Source organism: Heterocephalus glaber, unplaced genomic scaffold (genome assembly GCF_053883595.1).
Source record: "Heterocephalus glaber isolate CG9 unplaced genomic scaffold, H.glaber_assembly_v1.0 deba00001442, whole genome shotgun sequence".
NCBI lineage: Eukaryota > Metazoa > Chordata > Mammalia > Rodentia > Bathyergidae > Heterocephalus > Heterocephalus glaber.
This window is the reverse complement of record NW_028258296.1, coordinates 29,923,744-29,942,464: the sequence shown is the minus strand read 5'-3', so window position 1 is coordinate 29,942,464 and position 18,721 is coordinate 29,923,744. Positions and strand designations below refer to the sequence as shown.

The 18,721-nt window shown below is 42.2% G+C and overlaps 1 protein-coding gene across 6 annotated transcripts in view; it reads right to left on the bottom strand.

Moving 5' to 3' along the window:
• Window positions 1–147: 147 nt before the first annotated feature.
• Slc44a3 (solute carrier family 44 member 3) overlaps window positions 148–18,721 on the bottom strand; it is a 77,364-nt gene continuing 58,790 nt past the window's right edge. For 5 of the 6 annotated variants that reach the window (XM_004841225.4, XM_087213163.1, XM_021255339.2 and 2 more), the window contains 3 exons: window positions 4,740–4,877; window positions 2,281–2,517; window positions 148–329 (listed from right to left, as the gene is read on the bottom strand). In XM_004841225.4, the coding sequence (XP_004841282.2) occupies window positions 225–329; window positions 2,281–2,517; window positions 4,740–4,877 (480 nt within the window). In that variant the 3' untranslated portion in view covers window positions 148–224. Of the gene's footprint in view, window positions 330–2,280; window positions 2,518–4,739; window positions 4,878–4,936; window positions 16,153–18,721 lie in introns of those variants that run through there. The other variant, XM_021255342.2, reaches the window with a different exon arrangement.

Genomic DNA, 18,721 nt, shown 5'->3' with positions numbered 1-18,721 from the left:
CTTTCACAAACTCAGATGGGTTTTTACATACCATGCTTCTTAAATTGTTGCATATAAATATGGTTGTAAATGTTTATGTCCTAGTTATAAAAATGACTAAACTTAATAGTTTTAAGTATTTTGACATAGTGGCAAAAACAATGAAGATCAGGATCTCTCAGGTCTTTTATTCTGTCAGTGGCTCTGAAGGTCACTTTCTCCATGTACAAATGTTTGATGGGTGCCTATCTCACGATGGGTCGGAGTTCTGTACCCTCTTCATTCCTTAAAGAGTCTCTCTCTCTCTGTGCCCTTGCACTGTTAGATTTGTTGATCTTTTTTACAAAACCCTGAAAAACAGAAGAGATAGGTGATGTGTCTGCATTGTTGATAACCATTTACTAGTTCTTGGCCTCATAGTTTTGGGAAATTGTTAAAAATTTTCCCCGTTCACTAGCTGTCCCTCAGACAAAGGTCTACTATCTAGAATATATAAAAAATTTTAAAAAATCAGACCTCCCAAATTTAAAGACCAAATCCAAAAATAGGCATCTGAAATGAACAGACATTTCTCACACAAAGAAGTAGAAATAGCAAACATTTGAAAAAATGTTCAACATCACTGGTCATTTGAGAGATGCAAATGAAAAAACACTGAGATTCCACCTCACTCCAGAAAGAATGGCTGCCATCATGAAATCAACCAATAACAAATGCTGCCGGGGATGTGGGGAAAGAGGTACCCTCCTCCACTGCTGGTGGGAGTGTAGACTGGCGCAACCACTGTGGAAATCAGTATGGAGATACCTCAAAGAACTAGGACTGGAAGTCCCATTTGACCCCGCTATTCCCCTGCTGGGTATCTTCCCCAAAGAATTAAAAGAATCATACCACAGTGATATATGTGCACCCAAGTTCATGGTGGCACAGTTTGTACTAGCTAAAGCTTGGAAGCAGCCCAAGTGCCCATCAACTGGAGACTGGATAAAGAAAATGTGGGGTGTTTTTCTTTAGTAAAAATGGAGTATTAGGCACAAAGAACAAGAAACTAGAGACATTTATAGCTAAGTGGATGCACATTGAGGCGATACTCTTAAGTGAAATAAATAGGAAACACATGTAAATACCGAATAGTTTCTCTAGTGTGAGAAACTGAAAGTGTAAATAAGGACTAAAAGGTATAGTAGATAATGTGAAATAGGAAGAAAAGGGGCAAAGGGGAAGTGGAAATGAGAGGGGTAGGGGGAAAGAAGGGAATGGAATTAATATGAGAAAATGAAAAAATGGAAACAAAGTCTTGGAGATAGGAAGGGATGGAGGGGATGAAGGGAGGGCAGGGGAAGGGGGAAAATAAGAACCAAGATGGATTATGTAAAGGTGCAAATTTCCAATGATGAATGTCATACTGTATACCTTAAATGTACCAATATAATTAATAAAAAAAATTTTCCTCATTCAACTAATATTTGGTAGGGAGTAGGTTTCAAAGTGGATTTTTGAGTGAAAAATATAAATCTCATCTCACCCTCAGAAATACTTCTTTTAGAGTACATCTAAATAGTAAAGAATTGAGGACAGATACATTAGAAACCTACAGAAATGCTTGTTAAACTTAAGAGCCTGTTAGACTGAGAGTGCTTTGATGCTGTTTAAAGCTAAAATGGCTTTAACGTCTAAGTTTTACTGCAACAGAATGAAAGAAAATTATTAAACTGCCATGTGACCCAACAATAAGATGAGACATTCGGTTGTTAAAATATCCCTGTCTACATAGGATAAGACAAATGAGCAACAACTGTGTTGTAAATGCTGTTGGAACAGCTGCCTGCTATTTCCAGATAGATGCAGCATGGAGGCTCTCTGAGGGTGTGCCTTGGTTACCAAAAGGCCTGCAGGTGGCAGATCTGTCAGCATTGCCACAGAAGGTGATTGATTAGTCTACCCTGGGGTATGACATGGCTCTTGGAGGTCCAAATATGCTTTAGAAAAAGATCCACATTAAACTTCTCAGAGGGCCATCAAAGCCAAACCAAGCCATAAGCGCCAAAGGTACTTGGATTGCTATTTCCCAGAACACCTACACAGGACCTTTGGGGATGCCCTTACTGGGAACCCATCTAATCAGTGTTCTGTTCAGCTTCACTTCTCTCCAGGGAGCAGGTCTGAGTAAGGGAAGTGGTTCAGCTTTGAAGAGCTGAGCTCAGATCTTATTCTGTACAAGAAATAGGGGTGTGTGTGAGTCTGTCTTCAACAGAGACCCTGAGGATGGAGACTATAAAAGGAAATGAAATGGTTGCTTACCAAAAACTCTTGGTCCATAAAGTAGGGCTTTTCTGACGATCCATTATTTGTTTCCAGATCAACGGTAAAACACAGGAAAAGTGCATCCAGCACCGTTTCAAACACAGATAAAAAACTATGAGCTACTAAGCAGGCAAAAAAAGCTACTAGTAACAGAGGGATTGCCCACACCTGCAGTGTGCGGTTGTAGTTAAAAGCCATCAGTCCTCCAAATACAGTGAAGTACACCACCAGCACCTGTCCAAAAACAAGTTCGTTGAAAACCTTTATAAGTTGGTTAGAATATATATTCTAATACATATTTTTTTTGTCATACAAATAATTGCATGTGCATGCATGTGTGCCCACTTTATTGTAGAGTGCTTGTCAAAATTCAACAGAATGGAACAAGAATAAATGAAAACTAGGATATCAAAAGAAAACTTAGTTAATGGGAGTAGGTAAAAACATGTACTTTCAGTTTATCCATGCTGGATCTTCAGACAGTTGTGACAGTACCTCAACATTTTTATTTTGGTTTTTCATGTAATAACACAAGAAGCACTTTCCACTTAAAACGTTTTTTATAAATACCATTTTTTAAAACAGTGCAACAATCCTGGGTGTGCTGTAGTTTAATAAAGTGTCAGTTTTACCCCCTAGGGATTAAAGTGGATTTCCAATGCTGGTGTGGGGAGATAATAGGATTATTCAGGCTTTTGAGATATGTAATTATTGTATTTCCAGGCACATAATTACAGAGCATGATGCACCTAATTCTTTAACTGACGTAATGGAGTCCATCTGGGGTCCATTGCCCCTGGATGTCTGTAAATATGAACATGGAAATCTGAATGCTACTGCATTCAAAAGACCAAAGAATCACTGACAGTCACATGCTTATTAAGAGACGATCAGCCATTATACATTTCTTACAGGAAAAATAGGAAAGTGAATTAGTACCTAAAATAAATGTCTATTAAATTCCAGAAAATTTTGGAAGTTATTAGAAAATATATCACATAAACAACCATCCATTTAAATATAACAATAGTGTTTTGAAAGGCATGCTTTTTTTGTCTTTGAAACATCTCTGGGGTCCTGCTGAGCCTTAAATACATGTGGAGTTAGCACACACTTTTAAAATCCAAAGATGCTATGACTTGTTATTGGCAGCTAATTATGATAGTCATGCACCAGAGACATTCAGCAAATACCACAGAAACACAAAATTCTAAATGAGGAGCAGAGTTCCCAGTACTTGACATCACAAGTGGGGATGCTGATCTTGTTCACCTGTGGGATCTGCTGGAAACCATGGTGTTCAGGTCAGATGTAGGGAAATAGTTGAAAGGAGCAAAGATGTTTAGCTTGGAACAGAGAGGACATGGTAGGAAGGTCGGCATGTCTGTGGCCAGGAATTTGAATGGTAGTCAAGTAGAAGTAGGCTCAGGCAAACTGAGATGTGGAGAATTAGGCCCAGTGCATGGAAAGAGAAACACTGTGCATCACAGCATAAAGAACCCGCAAAGTTGAAGCATGGTCAGGTAGGGACTGGGATGGGGGTGATGCACCATGGGCATCAAGATGTCAGTTGCTCTTCCTAAAACCTAGAAAAAGCATGGGTTATAGGTATGAAATCTGAAGCTAGCGTTGTGAAAGATTCCAATTTCAGGGCTCTGCCCTTTAACCATGAGCTGTTGAGGTTCTAAGCTCCTTCATTCTCTAAGACTGTACAATTACAAATTTTTTAAATTACAAATTTTTTAAGTATAAAAAAATCACTCAGATGACAACAGAAATGTAACCTTGACCTCACTTAGGATGTTAACAATCCATCTTGTTTATAGACTTAATTGCCCTTTAAGTAATGAACAGATTTCATCAGGATCAATACAATCTCTTTTTATAGCAGGAAAATCCCATAAAACACTCATTTTCTGAGATTAATAACATTTTCATTTTAGTCATGAAAAAATGAGAATCAGAATGGTAGACAGAATTGGTTTCAGGTGAGAAAATAAGTCCAAGATTAAAATCTTGGGGCCGGGGATTTAGCTCAGTGATTTCGCCGCCTTCTGCGCAAGCGCAAGGACCGGAGTTCGATCCCTGGTACCAAAAAAACTAAAAAACAAAAAACAAGATTAAAATCTTGGCTCTAACTATTATGGGAGCCTGGACAAATTATTAAGACTTAGTTTCATCATCTGCAAAACAGAGGGGATGCCTCATGGGATTGAGGATTAAATAAAATGATGAAGCACAGCACCTACTAAAGAAGCATTAATTTCCTTCAAGTTAATTGCTGGTTGGCATATTTTTGTTTCGGTTTAGTTTTTTGTTTTGTTTGAGATGGGGTTTTGCTATACAGTCCAGGCTGGACTTGAACACCTCAGCCTCCCAAATCCTGGGGTTACAGCCAGGCGTGCTTTACTGTTTTGAATCCCTGATTCTTTATTCATTTAGTCAAGACAGCTCACCTTTCCCAGAAAAATTACAAAGTCTCCAAAACAGTTAACAGATGTAAAATGACTTGAATTCTTGGATAAGATTTTGAGCGAATCTTTTGCCGACGTGCAAAAATCTGTCCCATTAATGGCAGTTGTTGTATATGCATTCTGAAACAAAAAGCAACAGTAAAAATGGAAGGATTTTTATAATGACTGTTTTTCAAAATAATAGAATGACAGTACAGAATACGTGCAAAATACAGAAAGATACTGAGTAAATCCACTATCTTACCTTTCACAAATCAGTTCATTCTCAAAGTCCCTTTCAGTTTCTGATTATATTCAAATATATTTTTGTATATTTGCAGTAAAGGAAAGAGGGTTGAACATACCACTACAACATATGGAAATGATGGTTAAAGCATAAATTATTTTTTAATGCACAGCAGAGTCAGAGGCAGGAAAGGAAGTTTAGGTGCCAGAGAGGAAACAGGCCCTACTGATTTGTGAGAGTTGAGCCCAGGGAATCAGGAAAGGCTTTAGGGTCAGGAGCCAGGGATTTAACCTCTTCGGGGTAAGAGACAATGTGCAGGCTCTTATTAGGGAACTGAGCTCCCTGCACCAATTCAGAATTCATACTCAAAACACCCAGGAAACTGGTAAAGAAGTGCACTATCTACCCGGAGTCATTGAAATTACCAAGTTGAGGGCAAATACAAAGCAAAACCACCTCCTCCCCTACCTTCACTAGCCCCCTCCCCAGCTGATAATGAGAATCCTAGGGACAACTACCTGTGCAGAAGATGAAATGCTCCCAGGAATGATCTATCTCCGCACCAAGGAAATGAACACAGGAAAAACCTGCATCGTGAGACTAAACTGGAAGAAAGTATTCAGGGAGGTGGGCTGAAGATGCTAAGAGAAAACGGAAGGAACAGTAACCAGAAGGAATCAGCAGGATGGAATGAAAAGGGAGAGTAGAAATCAAACTAAATAGAAATTCTAGAAATAAGAAGTACATGCTTTAAAAGGTGTAAGACTGTAATTATATATCTGACTTTTCCCTTTTATAAAAGCATTTGCATATTGCTATATGACTTATAATTTTGATTTTTAATAAATTCTGATGGGTCTCTACACGTGCATATGTGTAACTGGGACATATTAACTATTTAAAATATTTTGCTATTATAAATATGAAACAAACATCTTAATTTCCTGAGTTTTGGATAACTTCTTAAGATTTCCAGAAATAGAATTACTAAGTCAAAGAGGGTGTGTGTGTGTGTGTGTGTGTGTGCGCGCACGTGCGTGTGTGTTTATATTCACATGAGATATCGAGGGTAATTTTTCAAAATTAGCTTCCCCTTACACCTATATGATAATTTCAAGGCCATCTACTTCTTAGATTTCTCTTACTTGTACTGCAGCTTACATAAAGAATTTATAACTTTCCTAGGAAAATGCTACCTGCTTACGTTGTCATTCCTTTTGAGCTGGATAAAGAGAGAGTTGTTTATTCCATGATATATAAATTAACCATTTGGAACACCCCTCCAAAAACATGATAAGCAAACCCATTTGGAGTCCACTACAGTAATCCAGCCCTCACTGGTGCTGGTCCTAATCAGAGTACAAGGAAGAGGAGACTGAGAGGAGTAATTCATATGTATGGTATGAAACAAGTAGAATTAACTGATTCATTTTATCAAACTCTCACTTCACAAAGCCAACTAGAGAGACATGTTCAAAGGTTGGTAACCAGATCAGTGACAAAGTGCCATGCTTTCTTCACAGGGGATTTCAGTAAGGGCTCAGAGGAAATCCCTGCAAAAATGCCTAATAGTATTCCACAACGAGCTTTTGGTTTCTGAGTTACATAAAATACATGTGAAATTTTCTTTTAAAACCACTAGCCAGCACCCTCTTTTTCCCTTTGCCCTTCTCCTTGTTTCTGCTACCATCCCAATGTAGCTACTTATTACAAAAAAAGTGCATAATAAAATAAAATCACTAACCAGCTGCTAGGTAGGAAGCAGCTGTGGTCTGGGGACTTGAGTCTTGGGCAGCGATGTGGAAACTCATTTGCTTACACTATTTAACTAAGTATCCTCAACTATCTAAGGTTCTCAGAGTCCTGATGACCAACCAATTCATTCATTCTCGAAACACACATGTAGGTTGGGTGGGTGAAGAATGACACACTTGTTCTTAATCAAGATCAAGGGTGTTTCCCCCAGGTCTCCTGGTGAATCATCCAGGCAACTTTTAAAAGAAGATTATTCTAACCTTCTGGATATTACACTGTCAACATTCATTAGGCCAAAATGCTATTTAAAAGCATGGTGGTAAAGGTAAGCACCGGCTATGTAGCCAGACTGTCTCTGGGTTCAAATCCCAGGCCTACCACTGAGTAGCTATTGTTCTCAGGCCAATAATTTAACCTCAGACCTCCATTTTTCTCACCTCTAAAGGAAGGAATTGCACCTATTGCAAAGGGATGTTGGGAGGATTAAAGAACACACTCTCTATAAAGCATTTAGCAATGCATCTGACAATGGAAAGTGCACAGTAAAGGGTGGTTATTATCATGCAGAGCTCACTAAGGATGACCTCATTTATGACTGGGAACACAGTCGCCTTTTAGTATCTGAGGAGGTGTGGGAAGGGCCAGGCTTGCTTTATTGTCAGGATTTAATCCTTCACACAGGGGTTCGAGAAGGGCAGGATGTGCTTCTCAGACCATGGCCCAGTACCCACTGTGGTCATCATGTGCCATACAGCCAGGTTTTTTGCCTCCACTCTTTTCATTTAGGCTCTGTCACCAGCCCATCACCCCATCACACTCCCCCTCAATTAAACTGAGGCTCTCAGTGGACCTCCTGGGTCATAATCGAGAGTAGAATTTTTTCCTGAAGCCCACTGTCTCATAGTCAATTTAGTACCATTGGTCATAAGCAATAAAAATAGATTTGCTCCTTGGCTAAAAGGATTAAAGGTAAAAATGGCACTTTCCATGCATGTGTTGACTCCACAAATTTTTGTGGGTCCATAACCATTTATCTTTTCTTTCATGTCTCATGGCCCACTCAAAGGGGGCATTAAAACCACTCTGACAGGGAAATTATATACGCCTTCCTGCAGTTACTATACCACCAGCATTTCACCGCAAGATTCAACCCTGAGTGCCACAGAGAGACCTAGAATTAATGTCTGGATGAAGAGGTGGAGGGGGAGGGATCACTGCAGACACAGGATATGGACTGAACATTTCTGCTGTTTCAGCATTAACTGATTCAGGCTCATCTGAGTGGAAGCTGCTTTCTTGTCAGGCATCCAGAAGATGGACTGCACTGAGCTGTGCACAGTGGAAATCTGCTCTGAGCGTTCGTGTGTGCCTGGGCTGACAGCCCAGGGATCGTGTGTCATGGTCATCTGCAGGCCTGACAGTATGTGGACAGGACCGGCTGTATCAGAGTTTAGGAAGCACATTGTGTTGGTTACAAAAGTTATGAACTCAGGAATCCCAAAGGCTAAACTTTCAACAAGGAAGCAAGAAGTGGTGGCATCTGGCTTTTAATTTATGACCACACAAAATTCAGTGGGCATGTTTTTCAGCATCACCAAATAGGTGGCTACTTCTGTGTGTTGACACTGAAGCTATAAAACCACAGAAGAAAAACAAGGAAAGATCCCAACTTAGCAATGGTGGTGCCCCTACATTAGGTCCCAGGTCTCATTCCCTTGCTTGGGATTAAAGGCTCCCTCTTTGATTAGATCTGACATTCATGGACTGCACACATGGGACTGTCTCGGGCAGCTAGGAAGTGCAAATGTGAGTACAACAAGGAGTAGAAGCCCAAGCTGGGGGTACAGGGGGGGAGAGGGGCTGGGGGCCGGGATCAGGGAAGACGTCACAGATGTGGGGACTTGAGCTGGTCCCTGTGGGGCCGTCCCCGGCAGGAGTGAGGCAGCAGCAGGAGGCAGCTAGTGAGACAGGTGTGGATGTGACTCAGTGCACCTGTCAAGCATTGTGTTTCCTGATTTGCCACAAAAAGCATCATCAAAGATACAGATAAAGAAATGCACAGGGCAAGGTGTGGGAGAAGAGACAGCAAGCTTCCATGCCCTTTCTGGCACATCCACGCTCCAGGAACCACTTGGAAGCTCTCTGAACCCTGTCCTTTTAAGTTTTTATGGGGACTTCATTGCATAGGCACGACTGAAGTGTAGGCAAAAGGGGTGATCTAATGCTACCAGGCTGGGTGGGGAAACCCAGCAGAGCCACCTGCTCGGATTCTCCCTCACTCTTTCCTCACCGTGGGGCAGGACCCTTTCGGAAATCAGGGTCTTATTTCCTATGTTAGACATACTATGTCAGAGAATTTAAGACTCGTTTCTATGATTTGCCTTGGAGATTAAAAGGAGCAGGTGAAAGGAAGCAGAAGACTACAGGAAGAGACACGTTGCTTCCCGAGGCTGTTTCTCAGGCATACAGCCCCCCAGCACCACTCTAGTGACTTTGGAAGTAACAACGGCTATGGGAGCAAGGGTCCAGGAACCAATGATGAAAGGGATATATCATAATATTACAATATGTGATAATATCACCCAAGCTTTGGGGAGCCCCCTAGGTGCCTCCACGCTGCCCACGTGGCTTCCTGGAGTCATCACAAATACAGTGTGGCCACACTTCCACAGATGGAGAAACACTGGTCCTATCAGCAGCCATAGGCCAGGGACGAGGCTCAAAGATATGAGCTCTTGTCTGGGGAGAAAATGCAAGAACTAGGAAGTGTAATTCTTCCCAAGTACTCTGGCTCCCCAGCACCCTACCTCAGGAGATGTCTTGTGATACAACCCAAATCACCTGCCGTGGACCTGACAGACACTTCCTCACTTTTATCTGTGGCTGTTTTAATGTTTTCGGTCAGCAGGCAGATGTGCAACGTCTATACAAAAATAAGCAATAATGGGAAACACTCATCACATGCATACTAAGTGCCAGGCTCTGGGCTCCATCTCCATGAATGCTTTAGCTCACTTAATTCTCTTAACAACGCAGTGAGTGACTGAGGAGGAAACTACAGCACAGAGAGGCCCAGTTCACACGCCTGGTCACAGACATGTGACTGATGTTGCATCACTCTTAACACGGAGCAGACTTCTGATGATTCCAGATCCATCAGTAGGAAAATATTTACTTTGTGTTTTTCCTTCCAAATAGTTCATGATAATAAAGTGATATTCTCATGAGATGTACCACTCCAAACAGCTAAGAAAGTGGAGGGCTGGTCATGTGGGAAGAGGCGGGCTCAAATCCCGTTGGCTCTAAAGACTTGCTGAGTGGAGTGGCCACCACTCCACTGTCTGTCATTTCCCAGGTGCCTCATTTCATGGCCAATACAAGGTATGTGTCAGGTCTAAAGCACTGAGTTGAAGATGCTTTGTGTCAGTGGTGAGTAGTGGACTAGGACCCTGACATTATCATCTTATTTGATGTCCTCTGTTTCTCACCACAGCTCAGTGAAATAATCGCCAAGGGTCCTATTCTACAGACAATTTTAATTATTGAAGGAAAATGAATTAAGTACTTTTAGGTAAAAGAATGCTAGATTACATCGTTAATTACTTTAAGAGTTAGCCAGGAACGTTAATCATAGCTCTTCCACAGGAAGAACATTTTTCACTCCTTAAGTCATAAGCGAAGCCTGCATCATTCAGCCCTGCTGCATTAGCTGAGAGCAGCCTCCTGTCCTCCCTTGAGCAAAAGTGGGTCCTCTGCATGGCAGAACTATGAACCTGAGTTTCTGCTGACTCTTCAAAAAGGTAAACGGAGTTTCCCTCCGTGAAGAAGGGAAGGTACTTGCCAAAAACCATGCAATGAAAAGCTAGCTTTATTTCGGCTTCCTAACAGAGTTCTGATATTTATTAACTCAATATAAAGCAAGACCTTCTAAAACAAACTTGAGAAATTCGATGTGAAAAAATAATACACCAGCATTCATACTTTCCTCAGAATGGAAAGAAATACAGTGAAACCTGAGTCCAGATATGAGGTGTGATTCAAAAATACAGTCCGTGTTTAAATAAAAAAATTCATACAGTAAAAGACACATTCTCATTAATCCTCCTCAGAATACTCCACTTGCTTTGAACACACTTACCCCATCAAGCTTGCCACTTTCTGAACAGTTCTGGAATTCTTTCATGTCTTTAGCTGCCTTGTCATGACTCCCTCTGTGTCCTGATCTGATTTAAAATGCTTTCCTTTCATAGTCATTTTGACTTTGGGGAAGAGGCACAGTGCCAGAGCTGATGAATAAAGTTGATGAGCACACACTGTAATGTCTTAAGAAAGGGCCTACATTTTCCTTGGATAGCACATGACAGCAGCATTCACCATATTTTTGATCACAACTCATAAAGACACTCGGAAAAGACTTCCAGAACTACTTCTGAAAGTGGAAAGAATGAGGGAATAAATGTGTTTGAAGTGTGTGCGGGAGGTATTTTGAGGAGGAACTAAGGGCAATGTATCTTTTACTATAGTAATTCTTTAAAAATTATAAACATTTCATTGTAGCTGTACATCCTCCTATATCCAGGAGTCCTCCTGTTGGCCCTGCAATAAAATATGGCAGGAACCATCCCAAACCAGCATCATCTCAGCAGTTTTTATTACAAATAGGCAGAAGGGAAGTGGTACACAAAACAGCTCTGGGCCAGTCAAGCCTGGCAACTGCAGTTCAGACCCGTTCCGGAATTCACTGGTCACCAGGCTGGAAAGCAACATGCCATGAGATGGTGACTGGGAAACCTGCCAGTCCCCTCAGGGGTTGAGTGGCACAAGGGGGGTGGACTGGGGGAGGGGGATCCCACTGCTAAGAGCTACTGCTGCAGACAGAGCCAGGCGTAAACAGTGCCACCCTGTTTGATCTTTTTAAACTCACTTTTCACTTATTTTTATTTATTTATATTTTATTGTTTATTAGTACTTATTTGCCATAATGGTTACATTAGACTTGGGGGTTTGATACATATAGTCCCTTGGTCATGTTTCCCCTCTTCCCCCATTCCCTTCCCATCTCTACCAGGACGACCTCCCTGGCTCTTTATTTTGCTCTTTAAATTGTTTACATTTGGGGCCTCTCATGTTAGAGATACCATTCAATATTCAATATTTTGTGACTGATTTATTTCACTTAGCATTTAATACCAAGAATCAGCAAATAGTGTTACATTAAAATTCACTTGATGTTTAGAATGGCTTTATTATATCCCAGCTCATCATAAGAAACTGAGCAACACAGGAGACAAAGAAAATCACTCTGACCTCCCCTACCCTAGAAACAGCCATTGACCGCACCTCACCCCCACATTCCTCTGCAATTCTATGCAGACAGAAGGAAGGATGGAGGGACGGACCAGCGTAAGTGAGGGTGTTTGAAATAAAAGTATGAAAGTTAATTTGACTTCCACAAAAAAAACTGAAACTGAAAGAATATTTGAGTTTCTGACGGATTGTACCTTCACATGCAAGACTTAAGTTTCTCAACAATCTTTCTAAGACCATTAGGAAAAGAGGTTAGAGCACTTTTTTTCCTTACACTGTGTGTTACACTTAGGTAGCCCTGATGATGAAAGGTGGTCACCCGATTTTAGTGAGTTTCCTTATTGTTCTTTGTCAGAGTTAGGGACGCAGGGTCTCTGTGACGAAGCCTCCACATCTGAGCAGCCACACAGAGCTCCTTACTGAAGGCTGTGGGCACTGCCCCACGCCTGCCTCCTCTTACACCTGTGCTGTGCGCTGTGCCACCTGCCTGCGCATTGCTCGCAGATGCTGTCCCCTCTGCTGAAACGGCCTTCCTGACCCCTGCTCTAAGGGCTGTATGTTGAATAGACAAATGAAGATGCTTTTGGCAAAACCAAGAATCCCTTCCAAATATTTCTTTGCAACAAACCCAAATTCAATTGATTGGTTTGTTTGTCCCTTCAGTAGAACATTAGGCTTAAAAGGTACCCAGACATCACCCAGGACAATCTTACTGTGCTGAGGAGGAAAGGCCTCTCTCAACAGGCGAAGTGACCGGGCAAAGGTGACAAAGATGAGACAGGAATCAGGTGTTCTCGGCAGGTACTGTATCAGGCAGACCCTATCCCCCCACAGACCCAGAAAGAGCCCAAGCCGGAAACTGCATCTTCCTGAACTAGACTGTTCGCTGATTTAACAAAGTTCTGCCCTCTTGCAGTGAGAACCCAGCAGAACATGGCTACAGTTCTGAACCACCAGGCAGAAAGGGGACACAGGACACGTGGAGGTGCTGTCTCATCTGGTCTGGCCGCGCCCAGTTCGAGCGCCGTCACAGCCAGCCATCTCATCTGGCCCGTGCATAATCAGTGGAGGAAACAGAAGGGACCAGCAGGGAGGCCTGGTCTTTTGTAAGGCCAAATTAAACTACAGACCTGTGAAATAGGAAATGCAGAGGATGGGGAATGCGCTGTTACTGACTGCAGGCTTTATTAGAAAATTAAATAGATGAGCTCATCCCTGGTTAATGAGGACCAGTGGTTTCCTCCTCCTCATCTTATACTTGACAAGAAACTCCAGGCAGCACAATGAAGCTGGTAAGGCTGTTGGTTTTGGAGTCACACAAATTATGTAGCAGCACTGCTATCCTAGAAAAACACGTTGGCCTCTGGGCCTCAGTTTTCTCATTTATGCCATGGGAGCAATACCTACCTAAGACACAGAATCTTTAAGAGGACAATCTTAGATGGTATGTGCAAAATGTTTATCCTGGTGCCTGTCGTACTGTAAGAAAGATCTCAACAAGTGGCTCTGGGATCTATAGACTTTAGAAGGAAGGCTGGTTCTTCAGTTAAGAGAAGGTCAAACATCTCTGATTTGAAGTTCAAAGCTGAAGAAATGGCAAGAGGGAGATGAAGAATAAAAATGAGAGTGTTCATGTGTTTTTCATATATTGGATGTTTTGGGGAAATAATTTTAATCAGGTGTCTGTCCCTCCATGGATACATCACTGCTAGGCACTGGGCTGACAAGGCAAAGCTGACCTGTTAGAACCCATAAGAAGGCCTCCTGGTAGAACATCTTGAAAATTAAAAGCTCACTGGCTGCTGGGTATAATTATTGCTCTGTCATAGGAAAAATGAATTTGCTCAAAATATATTTTCTATAGTAATACCATTTTTTCTTCCTTTTATTGTGGTAAAACATATATTATATATATCATCTTAGGCCAGGCATGGTGATGCATAGGCAGGAGGATCACCACAAGTTCATACATAGTGAGTTCAAAGCCAGGCTGAGCTACATAGCGAGACCCTGTCTCAAAATAAAATAAAAATAAATTTATCATCTTAACCAACTTTAAGTGTAGAGACCAGTAGAATATTCACATTGTTGTACAATAGAGCTATGGAAAATTCATCTTGCAACAGTGAAACTCTATACTCAGGAAACACTAATTTCCTGGGCCTTGGTAACCATCTTTCTATGATTTTTTAACTACTTTAGTTACTTCCTATCAGTGGAATCATATTTATCCTTTTGCAACTGGCTTATTTAATTTCAGATATGTTCTCAAGGTTTATCCATGCTATAACACAGTGATAGCAAAAACCTTTTAGAGCTTTCACTGATAACAGTCAGCAGCAACATGCATGCCATAGGTTCACTACCACTGCTATAGCATATAAAAAGATTTCCATTTTTAAGGCTGAATGATATTCCATTGTATACATATACCACATTTTCTTTATCCATTCTTGTTTGATATACAGACACTTGGTAAGCTTCCACTTCCTGGCTATTGCAAAGACTGTGCAATGATTCTGCTTTAAATTCTTTGGGGTATATACCAATGGTGGTGCACCTATGGCATGCATGCTGTAGCAGGCACACAGAGCCCTCTCTGTTGGCACACAACCAGGTCACTGCAGCATTGCCCAGCAGCCAAGCACCAGATAACAGTACACATGGGGCAGTGATGGCACTCTTCGATAAATAAGTGAGTTTGGGTTGCAGTTTGGGCCCTCAGTCTCTAAAAGGTTGACTCTCACTTGTATATACCCAGAAGAGGAATTACTGGATCATATGATAGTTTTATTTTTATTCTTTGAGTAATCTCTATAGTGTGTTCCATAATGGTTGTACCAACAGTGCACAGGACTCCAGCTTCATACCTTCAACAACACTTGTTATTTCCTTGTCCTTTGAGAGTGGTTATCCTGATAGAGTCAGGTGACATCCTGTGGTTTTGATTTACATACACCTTGGGATTAGTGATGTTGAATATGTTTTCATGTGCTTACTGGCCATTTGTGCAGCTTTTCTGTAAAAATACCTCTTTAAGTCCTTTATCCATGGAAAAATTAGGTTGTTTTTACTGTTGAGTTCTAGAATTTCTTTAAAAATTCTGGTATATCCATCCTCTGGTACATATAAGTTCTTAGTTTGATGTAGTCCAATTTGTCTATTTTTTTTTATTTTGTTGCCTGTGCTTTTAGTGTTACATCCAAGAAATCACTGCCGAATCTGGTGTCCTGATACTTTTCCTCAGTGATTTCTTCTAGGACTTTTGTAGTTTTAGGCCTTTCTCTTAGGTCTTTAATTCCTTGTGCATTAATTTTTGTACATGGTGTGAGGTAAGAGTACATTATAATCATCTGCATGTGGATACTCAGTCTTCCCAACATCATTTTTAAAGAGATTGTCCCTGGGGACTTGGTATTTTTGGGCCATATATGAAGGGTTTATTTCTGGGCTATTTGGTTCCAAATATCTATACATCTACCTGGAATATATCTATGCTTATGCCAGTACCATCTTGTCTTGATTACTGCAGCTCTGCAGTGTGACAGATGTGTTCTTTCTGAGCCCCAGGAGGCTGATACTCGGCCCTCTCATTGGCCCTCTCTCTGCTGGCACTTTTCCCTCAGAAAGCCAGTTTTCCTGGCAGTCAGTTCTAGGTGTGATTAGAGCAGCCTCAACAAGAAAAGGCCGCTCTTTTGACTTAGTATTTCCTTTTTCTTTATTGCTTTCCTGCTACTCTTAGCAGATGCTAAAAGCTGTGTATAGCATCAAGCCAGGGATGTGTTGAGGCAATATATACCCTTGTACTCATCCTCAATCCACAGGCATGTATGGAAGGTCTGCTTTGGCCAAGCTCCAGGCTGGTAACCGGGGACAGGGTTCCACATGAGATCAGTGCCTTCTTGTTCTTTGGACTTCACCAAGTTTCTTTGTTGTTGCTTAGATGGAGGCAAGATATAGGCACAGGGGGCACACCCAGAGAGGCCTTCTCCATCCACGAAAGATGCACCCTGATGAAGTCATTCAGCCTCAGCTGTCTCATTCCTTAGATGAATGCAAGGCTAGAAAATGCTCTCCCTACCCCAGACCTTTGCCAAGTGAGGCAGTCTATAAAAGACAAAGAAGGGGGAAGATGAAACCACCTCAAGAATTGTCAAAGCCTGCATCCAACTGTCCAAACTTTTTGGAAATTTCTAGCCCCACCTGTTTAAGAAAAACTTCTCTACACAGTTTCTTCTCCTACTTTTCAGGGACTTTGTTGCTCAATGGGTGTAGAGATGAGGCTCTGAACAGAAGGACTGTCCAGCTATCGCTAATACAGGTACCATGGCTTACTTTGCCCTCCTGACTTCTGCTTCTCTCTGCTCACAAACATTCTCCTTATTTTCCTCTCTCAATTCCCCAGTCAAGCAGGCCTCAGCCTCCGCCCTTGTCCCCCAAGGAGAGGCAGAGGGCCAGTTGGGCAGTGGGGGCAAGAAGACACTCAGTTTTCAACTCTTACCTGTTTTGGTTTCCCACACTTTTAAGGTCTTTGAGCCCCTGCCTACAGCGCAAAAGGTGAAGGTAAGGGATTCTCATTATGAGTCAAATGTTTTGGAGCAATGGGGGGTTGGCAGGTCTTCTTCCATCCTCAAATTAGAAAATGAGACTCTGCTTGGCTGAGGAGGAGGAACAGAGGTCTGTAATTTCTGACCAGGGGTTTGGGCTGCTTTGCTTTCACACAGGCAGAACTGGCAAGACTCTCCCATGACTACTTCTAGGGTCCTGATTTGCCCAGGAGTGAAGGGGTTCCAGGGATGTGGGGATTTTGGGTAACCAGGATACTTGGTTACCTACCGCAAACATATCCAGGTAGGTGGCCTTGTAAAAGATTCTCACTCCCCAAGCAGTGTACAAAGAGCTATAAAGATGAGATGAGCCAAGCACAGTGGCACATGTCTGTAATCCTAGCTACTTGGGAGACTGAGGCAGGCAGATCACAAGTTTGAGGCCAGCCTAGGTAACTTAGTGAGAACCTGGGTTTGATCCCCAGTACTAACAAACAAAAAAAGGATGTCTCAATGGCAATGTATCTCCAATGTATGTTTACTAATGCCTGGGAATACCTTATATAACCCCATGGAAAAATAGCAGATCAACTTTTCTGCCAGTCTAGTGGGATTGAATCTCAAAGTCAAAAATGAGGTTGAGAGACATGATACAGGGCTGCACCTCTGAGTCTCCAGCTGAGAGTCAGTCATATAGAAGTCACGCAAGAATAAGACTCAGGTGGTGGTAGCCTAGTGCATCATCAGATTCTTCCTGTAGCAGAACATGAACTAATGGCTACTAAATTAGACTGGCTCTTGTTCTCTAACCACCATGACTCCCGCCTCTTCCTCTCTCCCTCTCTCTTTCCGTTCCTCTCTGTTTCTATCCCTCCCTCCCTCCTCTTTCTCCCTTCCTTTCCTTCCTTCTTATAAATGCATTCTCTAGTCTCTGGCCAACAATCTATTACTTCCTTTCTCAAATCTCAATATCTAGGATAAAGACACCTAGAAAATGGCATCTGAAGAACACATCCACCCTCAATGCCTTGCTGAGAAGGTGAAGAAGGTAGGGAGTGGGGTGGGCTTCCAAGGTGGGCAGTGGGAGCCTCTGACAATAACTGTTTCAAAATAAGAAAAGGACCAAACAAAGAAGTGACATGAATAAGTCTGCTCTCCATCATGAGGAGAATTAGATTAGGGGTAGGAGCTAGTTAACTTCATTTCCCATTCTAAACGAATTTGGGAAAGGTTGACACCAATCTATAATCTTTGCATCTATAATCTTAAGCACTTGGGGTCTCATGGATAAAGTGGACCGTGGAAGTTCCCTCTTCCATTTTGAACATCCCCCCCGCCCCACTGGGATCACAGAAATGGCCCGGCCTGGCCTCAGTTAACAGGCAAGCATGGCGCCCACCACAGACGCTAACCTGAAGAAGGGAAGAACATGGAAGTTTAGTCTATGGCTGCCAGATCTCCAAACGTTGTTCATCACAGCACAGTGTTTACACATGTCACCTGCTTCCTTATTTGAGAGGAAACTGAGTTTTTCTGACTCCAAAGGTGGTTTTCATAGATCAAAGTGAAAAACATAGGCGGTCTCCCTCCGAAGACTACCAGTGTTCCTCGGCCAGGGCATGACAGGACTGCGCAAGGGACCAAGGCTGCGTGGTGCTTTCCATGGAGCTCATGCTGGCAAAGGGGTCTCCCAGTTAGAAACGGAGGCTCCTCAGATCAGATGATCTTTTAGACCAGTGTCCTTGGACACAGTCCCAGCTGCCTTTGCTAGGCGGTGATACTACTATTATTTTTTTCTGGTTTTTTGAGACAAGGTCTCATTATGTAGTTCAGGCTGGTCTTGGACTCACTATGCAGCCCAGGCTGGCCTCAAACTAACACTGATCCTCTTGCCTCAGCCTCCTGAGTGCTGGGATTATAGGCATGTGCCACCATGCCCAGCAGCTCTTGACTGCTGAAAAATGGGAATGAAGAGAAAATGAGGGTTAGATACAGAGGACAGGGTCAGAGGCCCCCACTTGAGAGCTGATATGCTATACTGGCCTGTTTGCTGAATTTTCAGCCACATTCATGTTCTGTCTCCTGGGTCAAATTTGAAAGCTGGATTTCCTCTCACCATCCTTTGTGTT